This window comes from Sorex fumeus, unplaced genomic scaffold, assembly GCF_029834395.1.
Source record: "Sorex fumeus unplaced genomic scaffold, SorFum_2.1 ptg000051l, whole genome shotgun sequence".
Classification (NCBI taxonomy): Eukaryota; Metazoa; Chordata; class Mammalia; order Eulipotyphla; family Soricidae; genus Sorex; species Sorex fumeus.
The window spans coordinates 10,907,752-10,924,362 of NW_026606108.1; the positions used below are offsets into that span (position 1 = coordinate 10,907,752).

The window sequence follows — 16,611 nt, forward strand, 5'->3', positions numbered from 1 at the left end:
AGAAGCTCAAGAAAATTCCTCCAGGGAAAGGGATGAAGTAGCCGCGGCCAGACGCAGACCATGGTCCTGAGCCCCCAGCTGGGCCGGGACACAAGTGCCAAATGTCTCTGTCCCTCGAGTCTCACATCTGTTTGTTCTCTCCACGAGCCAGAGGCAGGAAGCTTTCAGACCCCTAGGACAGGTTCCAGATGTGGGGCTGCAAACCCTCACAGCTGGTCATTAGGCCGAGCTCATGGTGAGTCGTTCCTGGGCACGCATGCTCCGGGCAGCAGCGGAGAACGCAGGTCTCTGCAGACCGACTCCTCCTTCCCCGAGCAGCAGAGGGGAGCAGGGCCTGGCCCGGCAGGCACTCGGCACTCGACAGACAGACCCAAGGCCCCTGCAGGCCGGGGAGCAATGCTGGGGGGGCGGGGTGGGAGGGCAGGCAGAGCAAGACAGGGCTGGGAATACAGATTTGCAGCTGAGAAGGCTCAAAGGCACCCTGGCTGGGAAGGAGTGGTTTGTCCCCATAATCCTGGAGCGACCAAGGGTGTGACGAGGAAGGGACAGGAACCTGGCCCAGGTAGGCCCCCCGGGACAGGCTCAGAGGCAGTGTGGCACTGGAAGAAGAGTTCCGGGCTTGGGCACACGGCCCACAGCTGCATTCTTGGCCTGCTCCCACCAGCTCTGTGACGCTAGCACGGAGGCCACCCCCTCTTTCTGAGGATGCATCCAGCCCCCCACTGCTAGCGCTTTGGAACAAGACAAGGCTCTGCAGAAAGGATTCCCGGCAACAGTTCAGAGCTGAACTGGCAGTGGGACGGGGGTGGGGGTGGAGGAGCGGGGGGAGGGGGAGAGGGGGGAGAGGCAGGCAGGGAGGCACCCAGGCCTCAGTCACTTCACATTGTTCAAAGGAGGAGGGAAGGAGCAGACCAAACCCAGAAGCTAGGCCCTAGGCCTGCTGTCTGCAGAGGGCCCCAAGAGCCGCCGGGGCGGGGGGCAGGGGGCGGGGGGGGGGGGGGGGCCGGTGCACCTCCAGCTCCCAGCCTAGCACCATGTGAGGGGAGGGGGTGAGGGCCAGTCCCATGCGTCCTACCCGGGCCCGGCTGCCTCCGTGGGCCCCCAGCGCCCCAGCACCCCTGGGCTTCACAAAGCCAGATTTCCTGGAGAGCAGAGAGCCACGGCTGTCCCTCGGGAAGACACAGCATTAAGACAAGCAGCAAAGGCCTCCCCGAGCCCGGCCACACGGGGGCACAGCCCCGCCCCCGCCCCCAGCGCTGAGCTACCTTCCCCCTGCCCCGTTTTGTACAAGTGAATCAAAAACAAACCAACCGAAAAATAGAATATATATGTACACATTACATATGCATACATATACACACATATATAGGTACAGACATGTGTATGTGTGTATGTGTGTGTGTATGTGTGTGTGTGTATATATGTATATATATATATACACTTTAAACACAGTGTGACCCCAGCACCCAGGTATAAACTCTGGCACCAAGAAAAAAAAACAGATTATTAAAATACTTTAGCTTCTTAGTATTGGGGAGGTTAGGGGGTGTCCGGAACTCCTTGGCCGGTGGTAGCTGGGCAAAGCGGCAGCTGGGTCTCACCCACGATGCCCAGTGCCTCTCGGGGCCACACTGGGAGGCAGAGGGACACGTATGTACATGGGCAGGTGTGTGACGGCCAGTCTGTAACCACAGGAAACACCACTCTCGTCGTCGTCGTCATCGTCCTATCCCAGAGTGCAGAAGGGGCCAGGGCTGGGTGGTGGTGAGCCGCGGCCCCGTCCTGAGGAAGGCCTGGGAGCGGGCCCTGTCGGAACCAGAGACGGTCTCTCCCCTGAGGGACGGTGAGCTGTGGGAGTCTAAGCAGGACTCTGCAGAGTCGTGTCCTGGCACTCGGCGGGGCCCCTCGGCAGGGCCTGGCTCGGAACAAGTCAGGAGATGTCCAGTCTCTGTCCCTGGTTTGGCAAGAGCCCCCTCTGGGCGCTTCTCCCCCACTGTCTGGAGGACAGGGACAGTCCGGCAGCTAATACTGAGGGACTGAGGGCAGGTACGATGGGGAGAACACAGTGAGGACAGAGAGAGGATCCATCCGACTCCCTCTTACCAGGAAGTGGCCCCCGAGACAGGCTGGGGACAGCATGAACCTCTGGTGGCCGGAGGTCCAAAGGCCCACGCTGGGCGCCCGGTGCGCGTGGTGCTGCCCCTGCCAGGCCCACGTTGTATTGCTAAGTGCTGCTGGCCGGCTGGTCCCCACCCGCAGGCCGCAGTCTGGCTCAGCGTGCGGCGGGAGGTCCCTGCCGTCACCAACGTTGTGTCTGACAGTGCTGGCCATGGCTACCTGGTGTTCTGGAGGTCCTCCCGCAGCCAGGTGGGCAGGGTCTGGCCCATCTTGTACAGCAGCTTGGACAGCTCCACATTGTGTTCCCGGTAATAGTCCTTCAGGAAGGTGCGGGACTGCAAGGGGAAGGAGAGCTCAGCGCCCCGCTGAGAGCTGGGCCCTCCTCTTCCGCCTCCTTCTCCTCTTCCTCTTTCTCTTTTTCTCCTCCTCCTCCTCCTCCTCCCAAGACCACTGCCTCCTGGTGCCTGCCACCCACATGCCTGCACCCCCCACACACTCTGCACACACACATACGCACACACACAAACACACACATGTCCACACCCTTCATGCATACACACACACACATGCCCGCACACACACCCTGCACACACACACACACACACACACGCACATGCCCTCACCCTGCATGCACAGGCGCACCCTCATGCACACACACACCCTGCACACACATGTGTGCTCACGCACACACACACACACACACACACACACACACACACACCCTCCTACTCTGCCTAATCCTGTGAGATTGCAGTCACGGTCCCTGTGCAGGGAGTGGATCCAGGGAAGCACAGCAGGCGGGTAGGGACCAGCAGAGGGCCACCTTGGGCGCCCCTCCCCTACATTCACACACACACACATGCCCGCACCCCACAATGCACACACACACACACACACACACACACACTCCTACTCCGCCTAATCCTGTGAGATTGTAGTCACAGTCGCTGTGCAGGGCGTGGATCCAGGGAAGCACAGCAGCAGGCAGGGACCCGCAGAGGGACCCCTGTGCGCCCCTGCGCCTCCCTCCCCCCGCTGGGCTCCTTGCAGCCGCCTCCTCTGAGAGCCCTTCCCTGCATCCCAGTTTCGCCTCCCTGTTCATCCAGCAGTGTGTCCACCACTTACATCCAAGTCCATTTCTGGGTATTTCCGGCCCTTGCTTTTGCCCAGACACTTGGTTTTTCCTCCTTCAAGCAGTTGGCACCAAAATCCTTTCTTTGGATCAAACCTGTAGAGATGGGGAAAGGCTGAGTGAAAGCTGGCCTGGCCGCTTTCCCACCGCAGGCCAGGCTCTCAGCCCCAGGGTGCATGTGGCTGACCCCCACGTTCTGCCCCCAGTTCCAGTGAGGGCAGCTTGTACACTCTGGGACCCGCATCCCCCAGACAGTCCAAGTGCCCGCCAGAGATAGACACACACACCAGCCCCACCGGAACCCTGGGGGCCCTTCTATTAGCATCGCTAATAGAGTAAGCCTCGTTTCATTCTCCAGTCCCAGGGAACATTCTAGGTCACAGCCGGCGATGCTCAGGGGTCCCTCCTGGCTCTGTGCTCAGGAATTACTCCTGGTGGTGTCTGGGGGACCATATGGGATGCCAGGGATCAAACCTGGGTCAGACACATGCAAGGCAAATGCCCTCCCCACTGTTCTACTGCTCCAGTCCCAACCGAAGGCTCTTTTTTAAAAAAAAAAATTGTTTTTGTTTGGGGGCCACACCTGGTGGTACTCAATGGCTTGCTCCTGGCTCTAGTGTTCAGGGGTAGGGCTCAGGGAACCATATATGGTGCCAGGGACCAAGCCCAGGCCAGCTATGTCCTGGCTGTCCTCCCGCTGTCCTGTCATTCCAGCCCCCTTTTCTGTTCTTAGCAAGCTCTATCTTCCCTGGGCCAGGGGGCGGACTGGAAGGGCTGTGGTGTGAGCCTGGCTGCCCTCCCTCCTCCAGCACGGGGAGAAGGGAACATTTCTGCCTGGGAATTTCCAAGAAGTGACTCTTCCTCTCCCATCCAGCCTCCCTCAGCGGTCACCATGGCCCCACCCCTGAAGCGTAAATCAGTTTAATGAGAAGAAACCCGAGTTTGTGGGGCCTGAGGCTGCTCACTGCTGGTCTGACAGTGCTCAGCCGGAACTGACGAGAACCTCCCAGGGCTGGGAGAGAGCAGAGAGGAAGGGCTCAGCACATCCCTCTCTCCTCACGGCCACATCGGGGACATGCACGCCTCTCGCCCTTGCTGCCTCGAGCCAGCCTGGACCACCACTCGGATCTGCTGAGAGAGAGCAGCAACACTCACGCCAGGGTCTTGTGGTAGTCGATGGTGTTGGTCACTCCGAGGAACTTCTGCACCGTGTCCATCACTTTGGCAGGTTCTGTCCGCAGCAACTTGCCGTCCAGGACCAGAATCTGCCCGGGAAAGAGATGTGGGGAGTGTGATCGCATCCACTCCCAATCAACGCCAGAAACGGCTCCATTCCCCGACCTCTGGAGGGCAGGGGTTCCAGGGCCTCAGTCTATCTCCCTGCTCTTGGCTCTGCCCCCCTGCCAGGGCGCTTGTCCAAGCCTAGGCCCCTCACTGCCCACAGACCACTCACCACGGGCCCCCCTGAAACGTTCCATGTCCTCTGACCAGCTGGGCTCTCCCAGTCTGCAGTCCTTTCTCAGGGTACCCCAGGATGTCCCACAGGGACATCTAGCCAGTCACAGCAGGGCAGGGCTAGTGAGTCCCACAAAGCGCAAAGGCCCTGGGCAGCTGGGAGTGGCCTGGAAACGTTGTGCCGGATACCACCCAGCCAGGACTGCAGTGGCCCCCAAGGGGCCAGGTGGGGGCTGGCACTTACCTGGTTGGCATGGAAGGCGCTGAGCCAGCGCTCGATGTGGGTGGCATACCAGCCGGGCACCAGGCAGCGGCTCTGGAGGGCACGCAGCTTCACCGACGCCTCAGGCCCGGCCGTGATCACCTCGTGGAAAGTGTACTTGAGGGCCACTGGGTCATCGTGGGCTCTCTGATGCTGCAGGCAATGAGAGGGGTCAGCATGCCCCCCAGCGCGGACAGTGGCTCTGGTGTGAGGGAGCCTGAAGTTCTGGGCAGCAGCAGGAGCCAGGGTGGAGCCCGGGCCCGCTCTCATCCAGGGTCACCTTGGGGCCTGTGCCGCCCGCTTCTGAGAACTGTACGGGACAGCGGCCATTCACACCGCATCTCCAGGACACCGCATCTCCAGGACTTCTCCACCTGCACACCTCTGTGAACCTCTCCTGACTGAGCTCTCCTTCTCAGGAAAACAACCATGAGCCTCTTTCCAACACCAGCCAGATACGGTGGCCCAGAACCAGAACCCCCAAGGGCACGCTTGTTAGAAGCAGAATTTAGCAGTGTTAGAAAGGACAGGAGCTGCTTCTTCATAGAAATCAGAAGGTCTTATGGACTGAACGTGTCACCTCACCAACAGTCATAGGTTGAAGCCCACCATGCGTGTGTGCGCGCACAAACACATATACATACATGCAGGCACACGGAAAAAAATGCACAGACACAAAGTACACACACTCATGCACGGACACATGCAGACACACACAGACACACACATATATACACACATGCAGGACACACGCATGCACACACACACATGCAGACACGGACGTGCACACACATACACATATGCACACACACATGTGCACAAATGCAGACATGCACATGCACGCATACACACATACACACACATACGTATGTATTCACACACAGAGACACTCTCCCATGCAGAGGCGGGACCCTTGGTGGGCAACGAGGCTTGGGCAGACCCTGGAAGGAGATGCCTGAGTCCTGTCAGTCACTTGAAGGCTCAGTGGGCGGGTCTAGGCGTCCAGAGCGAAGATGGCCCCACCAGCCAGCACCTCCCCCAGAACATTCTCAGCCTCCAGCTCTAAGGAGAGAGGGCCCATAAGTTGAGACCAAATTCGGCAGTGGGCGTCCAGAGCGAAGATGGCCCCACCAGCTGGCACCTCCCCCAGACCATTCTCAGCCTCCAGCTAAGGAGTGAGGGCCCGTAAGTTGAGACCAAATTCTCACACCTCTAACCCCTTTCTTTTCACCCAACAGAGGCAACCCCAGAAATACTGCTCAAGATTCATGAGGCATTTAATCAAATTAGTGCTTCGTTGTTATGCACGCAGAAACATTCACTGTTGTCAATTCTTCTGCGGCCCCCACATTCAATTACGTGACCCACAGTTTAAGAAGTCAGGGTTTGGGAGCCGGAGCGATAACACAGCGGGTGGGGAATTTGCTTTGCATGCAGCCAACCCAGGTTCAATCCCCGGCATCCCATAAGGTCTCCTGAGCACCTCCAGGAGTGATTCCTGAGCGCAGAGCCAGGAGGAACCCCTGAGCACCACCGAGCGTGGCCCCAAAACAACAAAAAAAGGAATCGGGTTTAAACCACCGGTCCATGCTACTTTGCTATGGCCAAGCTGAGCTACGGATTGGGAAATAGCTGGAAAGGGCAAAGGCCAGGTCTGTGCCACCTCAGATAATGTAGCGGGCTCAAGACAAGGGGTGGGTAGACAGCACAGTGGGTAAAGCGCCTGCCAACCAACTGGGTCTGGTCTGGTTCCTGGCACCACGTATGGTCCCTTAAGTACTGCCAGGAGTGACCCCTGCGCAGAGAGCCCTGAGCACAGCAGGATGTGGCCACAAAACAAAATCAAAAGACATCTGCAGAATCCCCAAAGTTCAGGACAACATAAATCCAGCCGCCAGAAGGCAGCCCAGCCGCCGCTCCACCCACACAGCTGACACACAGCTGGGGGAGGTGATAATGGAAAGAACAGCTTCCTCCCTCCAGCACGGGCCACCTTCCAGCACCTTCCTGGCCCTGTGGGTGGGAATCCAGCTCCCTTCTCTTTACCACCTTGACCGTGGACAGGAGGGGCAACTGGGCCTTGGGCAAAGTCCTGGGTTCAAACTGGGATGCGCCCGGCCTGAGAGACAGGACAGGCGGTGAGACGCTCGTCTCTTCTGCGGCTGCTTTGGCCAGTTCGGTCCCCACTACTCCGGAGCACAGTCAGGAGTAGCCCCTATGCACTGCAGGGTACAGTCCCCCCCCAAAAATAAACTTTTGCTGGTTACTTGCTCACTGGTCCTTGGCACTCACACCAAGGGTGTGTGATGTGCCAGTGAGGGGCAGAGGCAGGGCTGCCCCCCATAAAGCAGACAGCAAGTGGGGGTCCAGGAGAAGGGGGGCACGGGAAGGGGGAGGGACCCCAGTGCGTATTTGTGGCTTATTTCCAGGGAAAAAGAAGACTTGGGACGCAGAAGCAGGAGGAAGAGGAAATGGAGGAGGAGGAAGATGGGAGGAGAAAAAGAGGAAGAGGAGGACGAAGAGGGGGAGAAGGAAGAGAAGAGGAGGAGGAAAAGGAGGAACAGGAAGGAAGGGAAGGCAGGGGGGAGGGTAAGGGAGGAAGATAGGGAAGAGGAGGGGAGGAGGGGAAGGGAAGCAGAGGGGGAGGCGGAGGGGGAGGGCGGGGAGGGCTATAGGAGTGGCACCGGGAGCCTGCCCGAGTCTCCTGCCCGCACGTAGTCCAGCCCAGGCCCAGGGGAAGCCTCTGGCACACAGAGCAGCAGCCTGGAGTGTGCCATAGAGCGCCAGAAGCGGCCAGGCCTCAAGAAGCCTTGGGGCTGGAGAGGAGACCCAAGGCCAAATTCCTGGCAGCGGGGATGACCAGGAAGACCGGCAGGCCAGGGCGAAAACACTCAGGAAGGCAGAGCCTAAACTCTCCTGTCGGCCTCTCTGAGCAGAGCCAGGAGAAGCGACGTCGGCTCCCCCGAACCTCAGAGTCCCAGCTCTCAGTGCCAGCGAGGCAGGACTTGGCACACCCTGGCACCAACCGCAGCCTCATGATGAGGTGCTGACTCCTCCTAGTGCCCGGGGCCGGGCTCCTCCCTCACGGACACCCTGGCACCCCCAGCACCTGGTGGTGTGCTCACGACACGGACCCCTAGAGCCTGGTGTCAGGATGAGGGGCCGGGGCCCCAGGCACAGCGTGGAGAGTGGGCAGTCGAGGCTAACCAGCCTGGGCCCTGGGAGGGGCTCGGTGAGTCGCTGTGGAAGGCGGGGCAGCCCCTGGAGTCCCCGCCAGCCCCCACTCACCTGGTACCAGGAGTAGGCCCTGTCAGCGGGGTTGATGAGGATGGTCAGGATTTTGGCCTTGGGCAGCAGCGCAGCTGCCCGCCGGGGCGCCACTTCCGAATCAAAGTAGTTGGCGCTTTTCTCGAAGTAGAAATCAGAGGTGGTGTTGGAGGGGATAGGGAAGAACTCCATGTACCTGCAGGGATCAGGGGCCAGAGGCGGGGTCAGGGGCGGCCTGGGGAGGGTGTGGGGCTCCCACCCAACCAATGCCTCTGGACCACAGAAGGTCTACACCTAGAGGGCCCAGCCCTAACACAGCCGCCAGGGGTCAGGCTGGGCAATGCTCAGTGGAGGAGAGTGGGGGCCACTCTGGCTCCGGGGCAGCTCCCTCCAGGCTTGCCCCCCCACAGGAGCAGACCCCTCACATGGAGCCAGAGAGAATGTCCACACCAACTCAGTTGGACCAGCTCTGGGCTTAAGACCCCACAGAATAACAAACGGACACTCCAGAGCCTGCCTCCCACCTCCAGGGAACATACTCATTAGAAACAACAGGCGCACAGGGCTCCCGGGGACCCAGACCACAAGAGACCCCTCAGTCACGGGGCAGCTTCCTGCTCGCTATGGACGGGCTTCTCCAGCGTGGTCGGGGGACCCCTTCATCCACACCATTTAGGACTGGTCCCAGCACCCCGCCCTAGTCCTCCTTATAAAACCAAAACCTGGGGAGTGGGGGTGAGCAGCTGCTGGCTCTATGGCCTTTCAGAACTTTCTTTGTGACACAGTACCTGTGCCCACAGACCCTAGGCTGACAAAGCTCTGAAAGCAGATGCTTTCCCCGAGTCTTGGGCACAGCCCACGTTAACAGTCCCCCTGGCTGAGTCTTCACTTATGGCGCCAGGGGCTAGGCATGCTTATGCAAACAGCGGCTAGGGAGGACACAGGTCAGCCTATACTCCTCGGGCATTCAGTGAACGATGACTTTTATGATTCATTCCATCAGTAGGCTTTAGATTAGTGTGGCTGGTTACGGGCAGAGACAGACAGACAGGCAGCCAGACAGGCAAACAGAGAGACCACAGATGGCAGAGAAGAAATAAACACAGAAAAGTGCTGGAACGGGGGTGGGGGGGAGAGGGGGAGAGAGAGAGAGAGAGAGAGAGAGAGAGAGAGAGAGAGAGAGAGAGAGAGAGAGAGAGAGAGAGAGAGAACCACCTGGGGTGGGGCCTTTGTCTTGCACACAACTGACACAGGTTCAATCCCTGCCACCCCCTATGGTCCTCCAAGGCCATCAGGAGTAATTTCTGAGTGCAGACCCAGGAGTAAGTCCAGAGCACTGCTGGATGTGGTCCAGACCACACCCCAAAAAATTCCCCCTGAAAAAAGAAATACACCAAAACAGGAGCCAGAGAGATAATATACCATGTAGGGTATTCGATTCGCCTTGCACGTAGCTGCCTGAGTTCAACCCCCAGCATCCCATATGGTCCCCCACAATAGCCAGGAGTGATTCCTGAGCACAGAGCAGGAGTAAACCCTAAGCACTGCCAAATGTGACCCCAAAACAAACAAACAAAAAAAGAAAAATGCTAAAACGAACAAAAGAAAGTTCATCATCTCTCTGCTGACATAAGAACGACCAACAGGGCAGGAACAATAGGACAGCAGGGAGGGCAACTGCCTTGCTTGAAGCTGACCAGGTTCAATCCCCAGGATCCCAAAGGGTGCCCTGAGCCCTACCAGGAGAGATCCCTGAGCACAGAGCCAGGAGGAAGCCCTGAGCACAGCCAGGTGAGACCCCCTCAAAAAAGGGAGGTTTGACACTGGTGAGGCGTGTAGACTGCGGGAAAGACCAGTACTTAAGGGAGACCATGCCCTCCAATTCCCCCCCTCCCACCCCACCATCCCTCCTCCCCTCCCCCCACCCCGCCATCAGTCCTCTGGAGGGTCCTGGAGAGACCCTATAGGCTGAACACCCACCCCTCTCCAACCATAGCTCCGAAAGGCTAGAGCTTCTGACGGGCCCAGCGCGCCTGGGCCACAGCCAGACAAGTCCACTGGGAAACAGGCCCTGGCCCTGCTGTGTCTCTCTGGCTTGGGGTCACAGGGGGAGTCCTCTGCCCGCCCAGGACTGGGGGTATTCTGCTACCCCGGGTGACCACCCAGAGGCGCCAAGGCCTCCCGCATTGTGTTCTGTCTGTGACAAGGCTCTGACATGATGACTCAAGGGTGGCCACGTGTGGTCCCTGTTTACAGAAGCATCCGCTGTGTGTGAGCAAGCCCGAGGTGCTTCCTGCTGCGGCCCAGAGAGGCGCTCGCTGGTCGCCGGCCCACTCACCAGTCAATGCCTTTGTGATAGTTGTGCCCGTTGAAGAACTGGATCTCCTCGAATGTCTCGGAGCTGGGGTAGTTGCTGCTGAGGTCCGGGTGCATGCCGAGGAACAGGTATAGGGCCGTGGTGCCTATGGGTCAGGAGGAAGCAGCAGAGATGGGGGGGTGAGATTCTGGGCTCTGGCCCTCGCCCACCACACTCTGCACCGGGGACCCTAAGCACACCCCTTCCTAGGGCAGAGGACGCACAGCACACGCCTCCCACCCTGCACCCCGAGGGCCCATTCCTAAATCCACCCAGTGCGAACCAACTCGCAGCCTCAGAACCCTTTCACGCACTGTACCCCAACAGCCATGCCCTTCCGGCCAGATTCCCGCTGACCTTCAGCTCTGGGCCTCTAAGTGCACGGGCATTCGAGGGGGACTCGGAGGAAAGGGAGCTCCAGGTGTTCAGGGAACCCTATCACAATACTCCCTCTCCGGCGAGACTTTTGAAGGTCCATGGAGCTTAAGCGCAATAGACACCTCTCCCGGGGTCCCATCAGCCCTCCCTCTCCCTCTCCTCAGGGGCCCGTGACCGGCTCGCATGCGACAGGGAGGGTGCCCTGAAGACAGGAGCGGTTCTGGAGCTTGGGAGTGAAGAATGGCACCTTTGGGGGTTCGAGAAATAATAGTACGGTGGGTAAGGCTGAGCCGGGTTTAGTCTCCAGCAGCGTATATGGACCCCTGAACACTGTCAAGAGTCACTCCCCCGAGCACAGAGCCAGGAGTCAGCCCTGAGCACAGCCAGATGTGGCTTGGAAACAAACAAAAAGACTATAAGGTGTAGGGCCACAGACCCGGGTCTGCATTCCCTAAGTGAGTAGAAGTCAATCAGCTGCTCCGAGCCTGGGGGATTCTGTCTGTGAAAAGGGGCACCTGCCTTACAGCGTGTGGCTGGCACACACACGTGGCAACCCTGTCACCACTTCTCTCCAACAGCTCTGGCATAGGGGGTCCGGTGTAGGGTGGGCGTTCGCATGGAGACAGTCTTTCCCCGCACTGCCCAGACCCAAGGCAGCAGCTGGCAGGAGTCCTGCCCACTCTCCTCCTACCCTGACGTGGACAAGCAGTTCATGGTCCCCCCCAACCTTCCTCCTAGGAAAGGGAGTGGGCCCACGCATGGTGGCCCCAGAACGCAGTGCTGATGCTGAGGGCTCAGGGGGGCTGAGACATGAAGGGACCTGCCTGTTTTCTGGGGGCCAATGATGAGGAGCTTTGGGAAGCGGTCACATGTCTTCTCCTTGGACCAGATGTCTTTGTGGCGTTTGTCCTCACAGGGGTCCTAGAACAACAGAGGGAGGGCAGTTGGGGGTACTGCGGTTCTCCTGCACATGGACAGGTGCGGGAAGTGCCCCAGCCCCGCACTACAGTGGCTGAGCGTCATGTCAGCTCTTCATCTGCCCATGGTGGTCGGCCACGTGGGGGCCTCAGCAGCATGGTGAGCCGCATCTGAACTTCATCTCTGCAAACTTGCCTGCAAAGCTTTGTAAATCTTTCAGTAAACGTTTACTTAATATTTTAGACTTGGGTCCCATCCACTCTGTTGTAACTAAAATGATCCCCGATTTTAATGAAGCTTCAACTTACAATTTTTCAACAGTGCAAAGCAATAGACAGTCCCAATTACTTGGAAATTGGGAGTGGGGAGGAGGGCTGGATCACATCTGGTGGTGCTCAGGGTCTATTCCTGACTCTGTGCTCAGGGGTCACTCCTGACAGTGCTCAGGGGGCCCTGGGGATCTAGGAATCGCACCAGGGCCTTCTGCAGGCAAAGCAGGAACTCAGTCCTTTGAGCCCCCTCTATTCCTCACTTGGACTTTCCGGTGAGGATGTTCTGCTTTCCATTTTCAGTTATGCATTTAATAAGTCACACAGTACAAAGCTTTGTTTACAAGGTTTTGCCCAGCAGTAAGACTGCTGTGAAAGCGCATGTGAGAAAGACCTAGGTGCTGTTGCTAGGTGTAGCATAAACCAATTTGTTACTTATGACTGGTTTTTGGGATGTAATCCCGTCTCAGTCAAAGGGGGCCCGTGCTCAGCTCTGCTGTTAGAACATGGAGCATACAGTCAGGATGAGCGTGGCTGGGCCAGGCAAACTTGACCTACAGAAGGAGACTGCAGGGGTCAGATAGACAGTGCAGGGTAAGGCTGGCCTGTCTGGCACACAGCCGACCCCGCCTCAATCCCCTAACACTGCACTGTCACACCTGAGCACAGAGTTTGGAACAGTACTGAGAGAACTGGGTGTGGACCCAAAACACACAGCTACACCTATACACACATACACATACGCACAGACATACACACACAGAGCGAGAGAGAGAGAGAGAGAGAGAGAGAGAGAGAGAGAGAGACAGAGAGAGAGAGAGAGACAGACAGAGAGAGACAGAGAAAGAGAAAGACAGAGAGAGAAGCAGCAGGACAGATGTGGCCGCAAGTCAGATTTGCAATTTGCAGGTCCCTAACCTAAACTATACAGAACATCCATTGATTGCAGTCTCTGGTTTTGTTTTTGTGTTTGTTTTTGCTTTGTTTTGGGGCCACACCTGGCAAGCAATGCTCAGGGGAACTCCTAGCTCTGCACTCAGGAGTCACTCCTGGTGGTGCTTAGGGGGCCCTACGGGATACGGGGGATTAAACCCAGGTGGGCAGTGTGCAAGGCAAGAGCTCTACCTGCTGTGCTATGGCTCCAGCCACATGCTCAAAACCCAGACTCAACGAAACTGAAACCAGGAGATCTAAGCTGCAACCACTGGAACTCTGGGAAGTGCCTGCCTGTCAAGTTGACAGGCGGGGATGGGGCGGGGGCTTGGGGTGGGGAGGGAATACGGGAACAATGGTGGAGGGAAGTGGACACTGGTGGTGGAACTCGTACGAAAATACTATCTGCCTAAAACTCAGCTCTCAACAACTTTGTAAATCACAGCTCTTAAACGAAAAACAGAAACAAAAACAAGCTGACGGCAGAGCGGGACCCCAGCAGGTGCGTCTGGGTCTGGAGTTCGGCTCCCTACGTGCTCCCTGGAGCCTCTCGTACTCCCCCAACCCACAAGTGTCCGGTGTGGGGAAGGCCGTGCTCTGAACACCAGCTGGAACCACTGCATCAAGTCTGGCACCAACCAGTGGGTACGTGTGGCAGCCAGACACCAGGCTCCCGAGTCCAGCAGCCCCCAGGAGCAGCTTTCCCCCAGAACACCCCCCCCCACCCCAGGCCCCCGAGCACCAGCAGAGGTACAGACAGGGCTGTAAGGGGCTGAGGCCGCAGACCTGGAGGCTGCCCGCATGCCCTGCGCCGTGCCCACCGGCAGTCTTTCCCCGCTGCTCACGGCACACGTGAGCGGCCCTGGGACATGGGGGTATGGGAAGCCCGCGACCAGGAGGTGGGCTTCTGTCTCACCTGCCAGAGTGGGTCCTTCTCCTCAGAGAAGATCTGGAAGTACTTCTGGGCCAGCTGCACGGGGGGCAGCGTCTGCAGCCTCAGGTTGGTCCAGGTGTGCAGGAAACGCACCAAGTGCCGGAAGGTGTACAGGCCCAGACGGTCGTTGCCGTAGTTGGACAGGTGCGTCATGAAGATGCTGATCTGTACCAGGGGTGAGGGGGGTGCTCAGCTCTCGGCTACCCCTTCAGCCGGCCGGGCCACGGGGTCCACCAACAAAGCCCTGCGAGCCCCAGGCTGGAGAGCTGAGGGGCCCAGGGACGGGCGGGCCAACACTCTCAGCCCCCGAGGCCCGCATGCACCGGACTGGGGGCCCTGGTTCCCCGGGGAGTGCTGGGGAGCAACGCGGGAAGATCAGGAGTAAAGAGTTATTCCAGATGATATCTCAGTGAGCCATCATGGATTATTTCTACCTTGTAGGGTAGGAACAGGAACCCCAGAAGGCTCTGGTGAAAAGCGTTTAAGTAGAACATTAGTACACTAGTGTGTGACACATCTCATACACTATTGTGACTCTGACCATGTCATATTTTATTTGGTTTTTGTTTGGAGGGACACATCTGACGCTGCCCAGAGCTTACCCCTGGCTCTGTACTTAGGAATCACTCCCGATGGTCTTGGGGTAGGGCGCCACATATGATGCGGGGCTAGAACCTGGGTGAGCAGCATGCAAGACAAGCCCCTTACCCACCCGTGCCGTCTCTTCAGTCCCCGGGGGACACTGATGTGTGTCACAGGCACACTGACGAGCGATAACAAACACCTAAGCAGGGACTGGAGAATGAATGGAGATGACAGGCTGACTCCAGCACCCAAGGGCAAGGCTGTGAGGAGAGGGGCACAGGGCCAGGCTGCGCAGGGCCCAGCACGCACCGGGTTAAGGAGCACGGTGAGGAAGAGCTCGCCGCCGTTGATGATCTTGTCCAGCTCGCCGGGGCCCCCCGGGTACTCGCTGTAGAAGATGGTATGCGTGAAGAGGCCGCAGGTCTGCCGTGGAAGGACCTGGGGGCGACGGGGAGCTGTGGGACCCCAGGCCTGGACGCTTCCTCGGGACAGTGACCAGTGTCCCTCTGGAAGTGCCCCAGGATCTTGGTCCCTGTGCCATCCCCCAGGGAGCCCAGTGGCTGTTCTTTGCACAAGTGGGAAGGAAGGGGGGGATGTTTCCTGACATGTGGGCTGCCGGCCACTCTCCCATCCCTCGGCACCTCATGCTGAAGCCAGCGAGTCAAGAGCGTGCCTCCCGCCCGCCCCCCCAGACCCACAGGGGTAAGGACGGTCCAGGTCCTTCCACAGCACAGCCACCCCCGGGGTCATCTCTGACCCACTTCTCTCCTACCACCCTCCTTAGTCGATCCCGGGGCCAACCCTGTGCCACCCCCAGCCCTCAGTGCCTGTCCTGGGGCCCTGGCTTCCCTCCACCCCGTCCCCTGCAGTCTGCCAGGCCCTGGACAGGACTCAGACCCACTGCCCACTCCAGGCCTTCCCTCCTCACTCTCAGAGCTGTGGTCTGTCTGTTTGTCTGTCTGTCTGTCTGACAGCAGGGCTTCCCGGCCCACAAGGCTGTGCTGCCCACTCCCGCTGACCGTCTCCTGGCTGCCCGCTCCTGCTGCCCATCTCCCACTGCCCACGAGGCTCTGCTGACCATCTCCCCGCTGCCCGCTCCCGCTGACCGTCTCCCCATTGCCCACTCCCACTGCCCAGCCACACTGCCCTTTGTCTTGCTCCCCCTTGCTCTGCCTCGGATGTTACTGCTCCTGGCCCAGCAGAGCCCCCAGGCAGCCCCGAGCCCCCACAGCCACCTTCTCCTCTCTCCCCCTGCCGCTCCCTCCCTGCACTTCCTCCAGACGCAGTGAGCAGACATTGGGGGACGGGGGGAAGCACATGCATGCATGCACGATGCCGCTTTCGGGGAGCCCCTGCAGAAAGGCCCCCGCCCCAAGGCAGAAGCACGCAGGGCGGCACGCTGGCTGGCACCCACCCCCTCAGGGAAAGCCTCAGGTGCCAGGGAAGGGGGGCAGACACCGCCCTGGCCCTGCCGGCCCCGCACCCGGAGCCAGGCCACTCACCATGATGCCGTTGTGGATGAAGCCACGGCGGTAGCGGGCTGGCTTTAGATGGGGGTACTCCTCGGTGCTGGTCACCCGGATGCCCCACACCTGCTTCCAGGCCTCGTAGAGCTGCACGTGCACAGGGTACACGCCCGAGTGGTGGGGCGCCACGGCGTAGCCCATGTCGGTGGGAATGCCATGCTCCTGGGGAGAGGAGGCAGGGCGGGGTGAGGGGGGCTCGCACCCTGGGCCTGATCTCCCTCGTAGAAGAGGAGAGTGAGGTTGGAGACCCCAGGGCCGAACAGGGGTCTATCCCGGAGGCCGGGAAGGGACTAGACAGCACACGGGGCCCCCAGCAGCCCAGAGAGTGGCGTCCCTCAGTTCTGGGGGGCTCGAGCCTCACCAGCAGGCAGGCAAGCCCCGCTCTCTGGAGCCCCGTGGCCTCCCGCACCCCGTCCTCGATTGCCAGTCCCACTGGGGGGCAGGGAGCCTCTTGAACGGCGGGAGCAGCCCGCCCACC

At 59.4% G+C, this 16,611-nt stretch overlaps 1 protein-coding gene across 1 annotated transcript in view; it reads right to left on the bottom strand.

The window, feature by feature from the left end:
- Positions 1-1,306: 1,306 nt before the first annotated feature.
- NDST1 (N-deacetylase and N-sulfotransferase 1) overlaps positions 1,307-16,611 on the bottom strand; it is a 50,908-nt gene continuing 35,603 nt past the window's right edge. Inside the window, exons 7-16 of the mRNA XM_056124517.1 lie at positions 16,110-16,295; positions 14,917-15,045; positions 14,005-14,187; positions 11,793-11,889; positions 10,573-10,696; positions 8,256-8,430; positions 4,950-5,120; positions 4,406-4,515; positions 3,244-3,346; positions 1,307-2,453 (exon numbers count right to left, since the gene is read on the bottom strand). Of these exons, the coding sequence (XP_055980492.1) occupies positions 2,334-2,453; positions 3,244-3,346; positions 4,406-4,515; positions 4,950-5,120; positions 8,256-8,430; positions 10,573-10,696; positions 11,793-11,889; positions 14,005-14,187; positions 14,917-15,045; positions 16,110-16,295 (1,398 nt within the window). The 3' untranslated portion in view covers positions 1,307-2,333. The remainder of the gene's footprint in view (positions 2,454-3,243; positions 3,347-4,405; positions 4,516-4,949; positions 5,121-8,255; positions 8,431-10,572; positions 10,697-11,792; positions 11,890-14,004; positions 14,188-14,916; positions 15,046-16,109; positions 16,296-16,611) is intronic.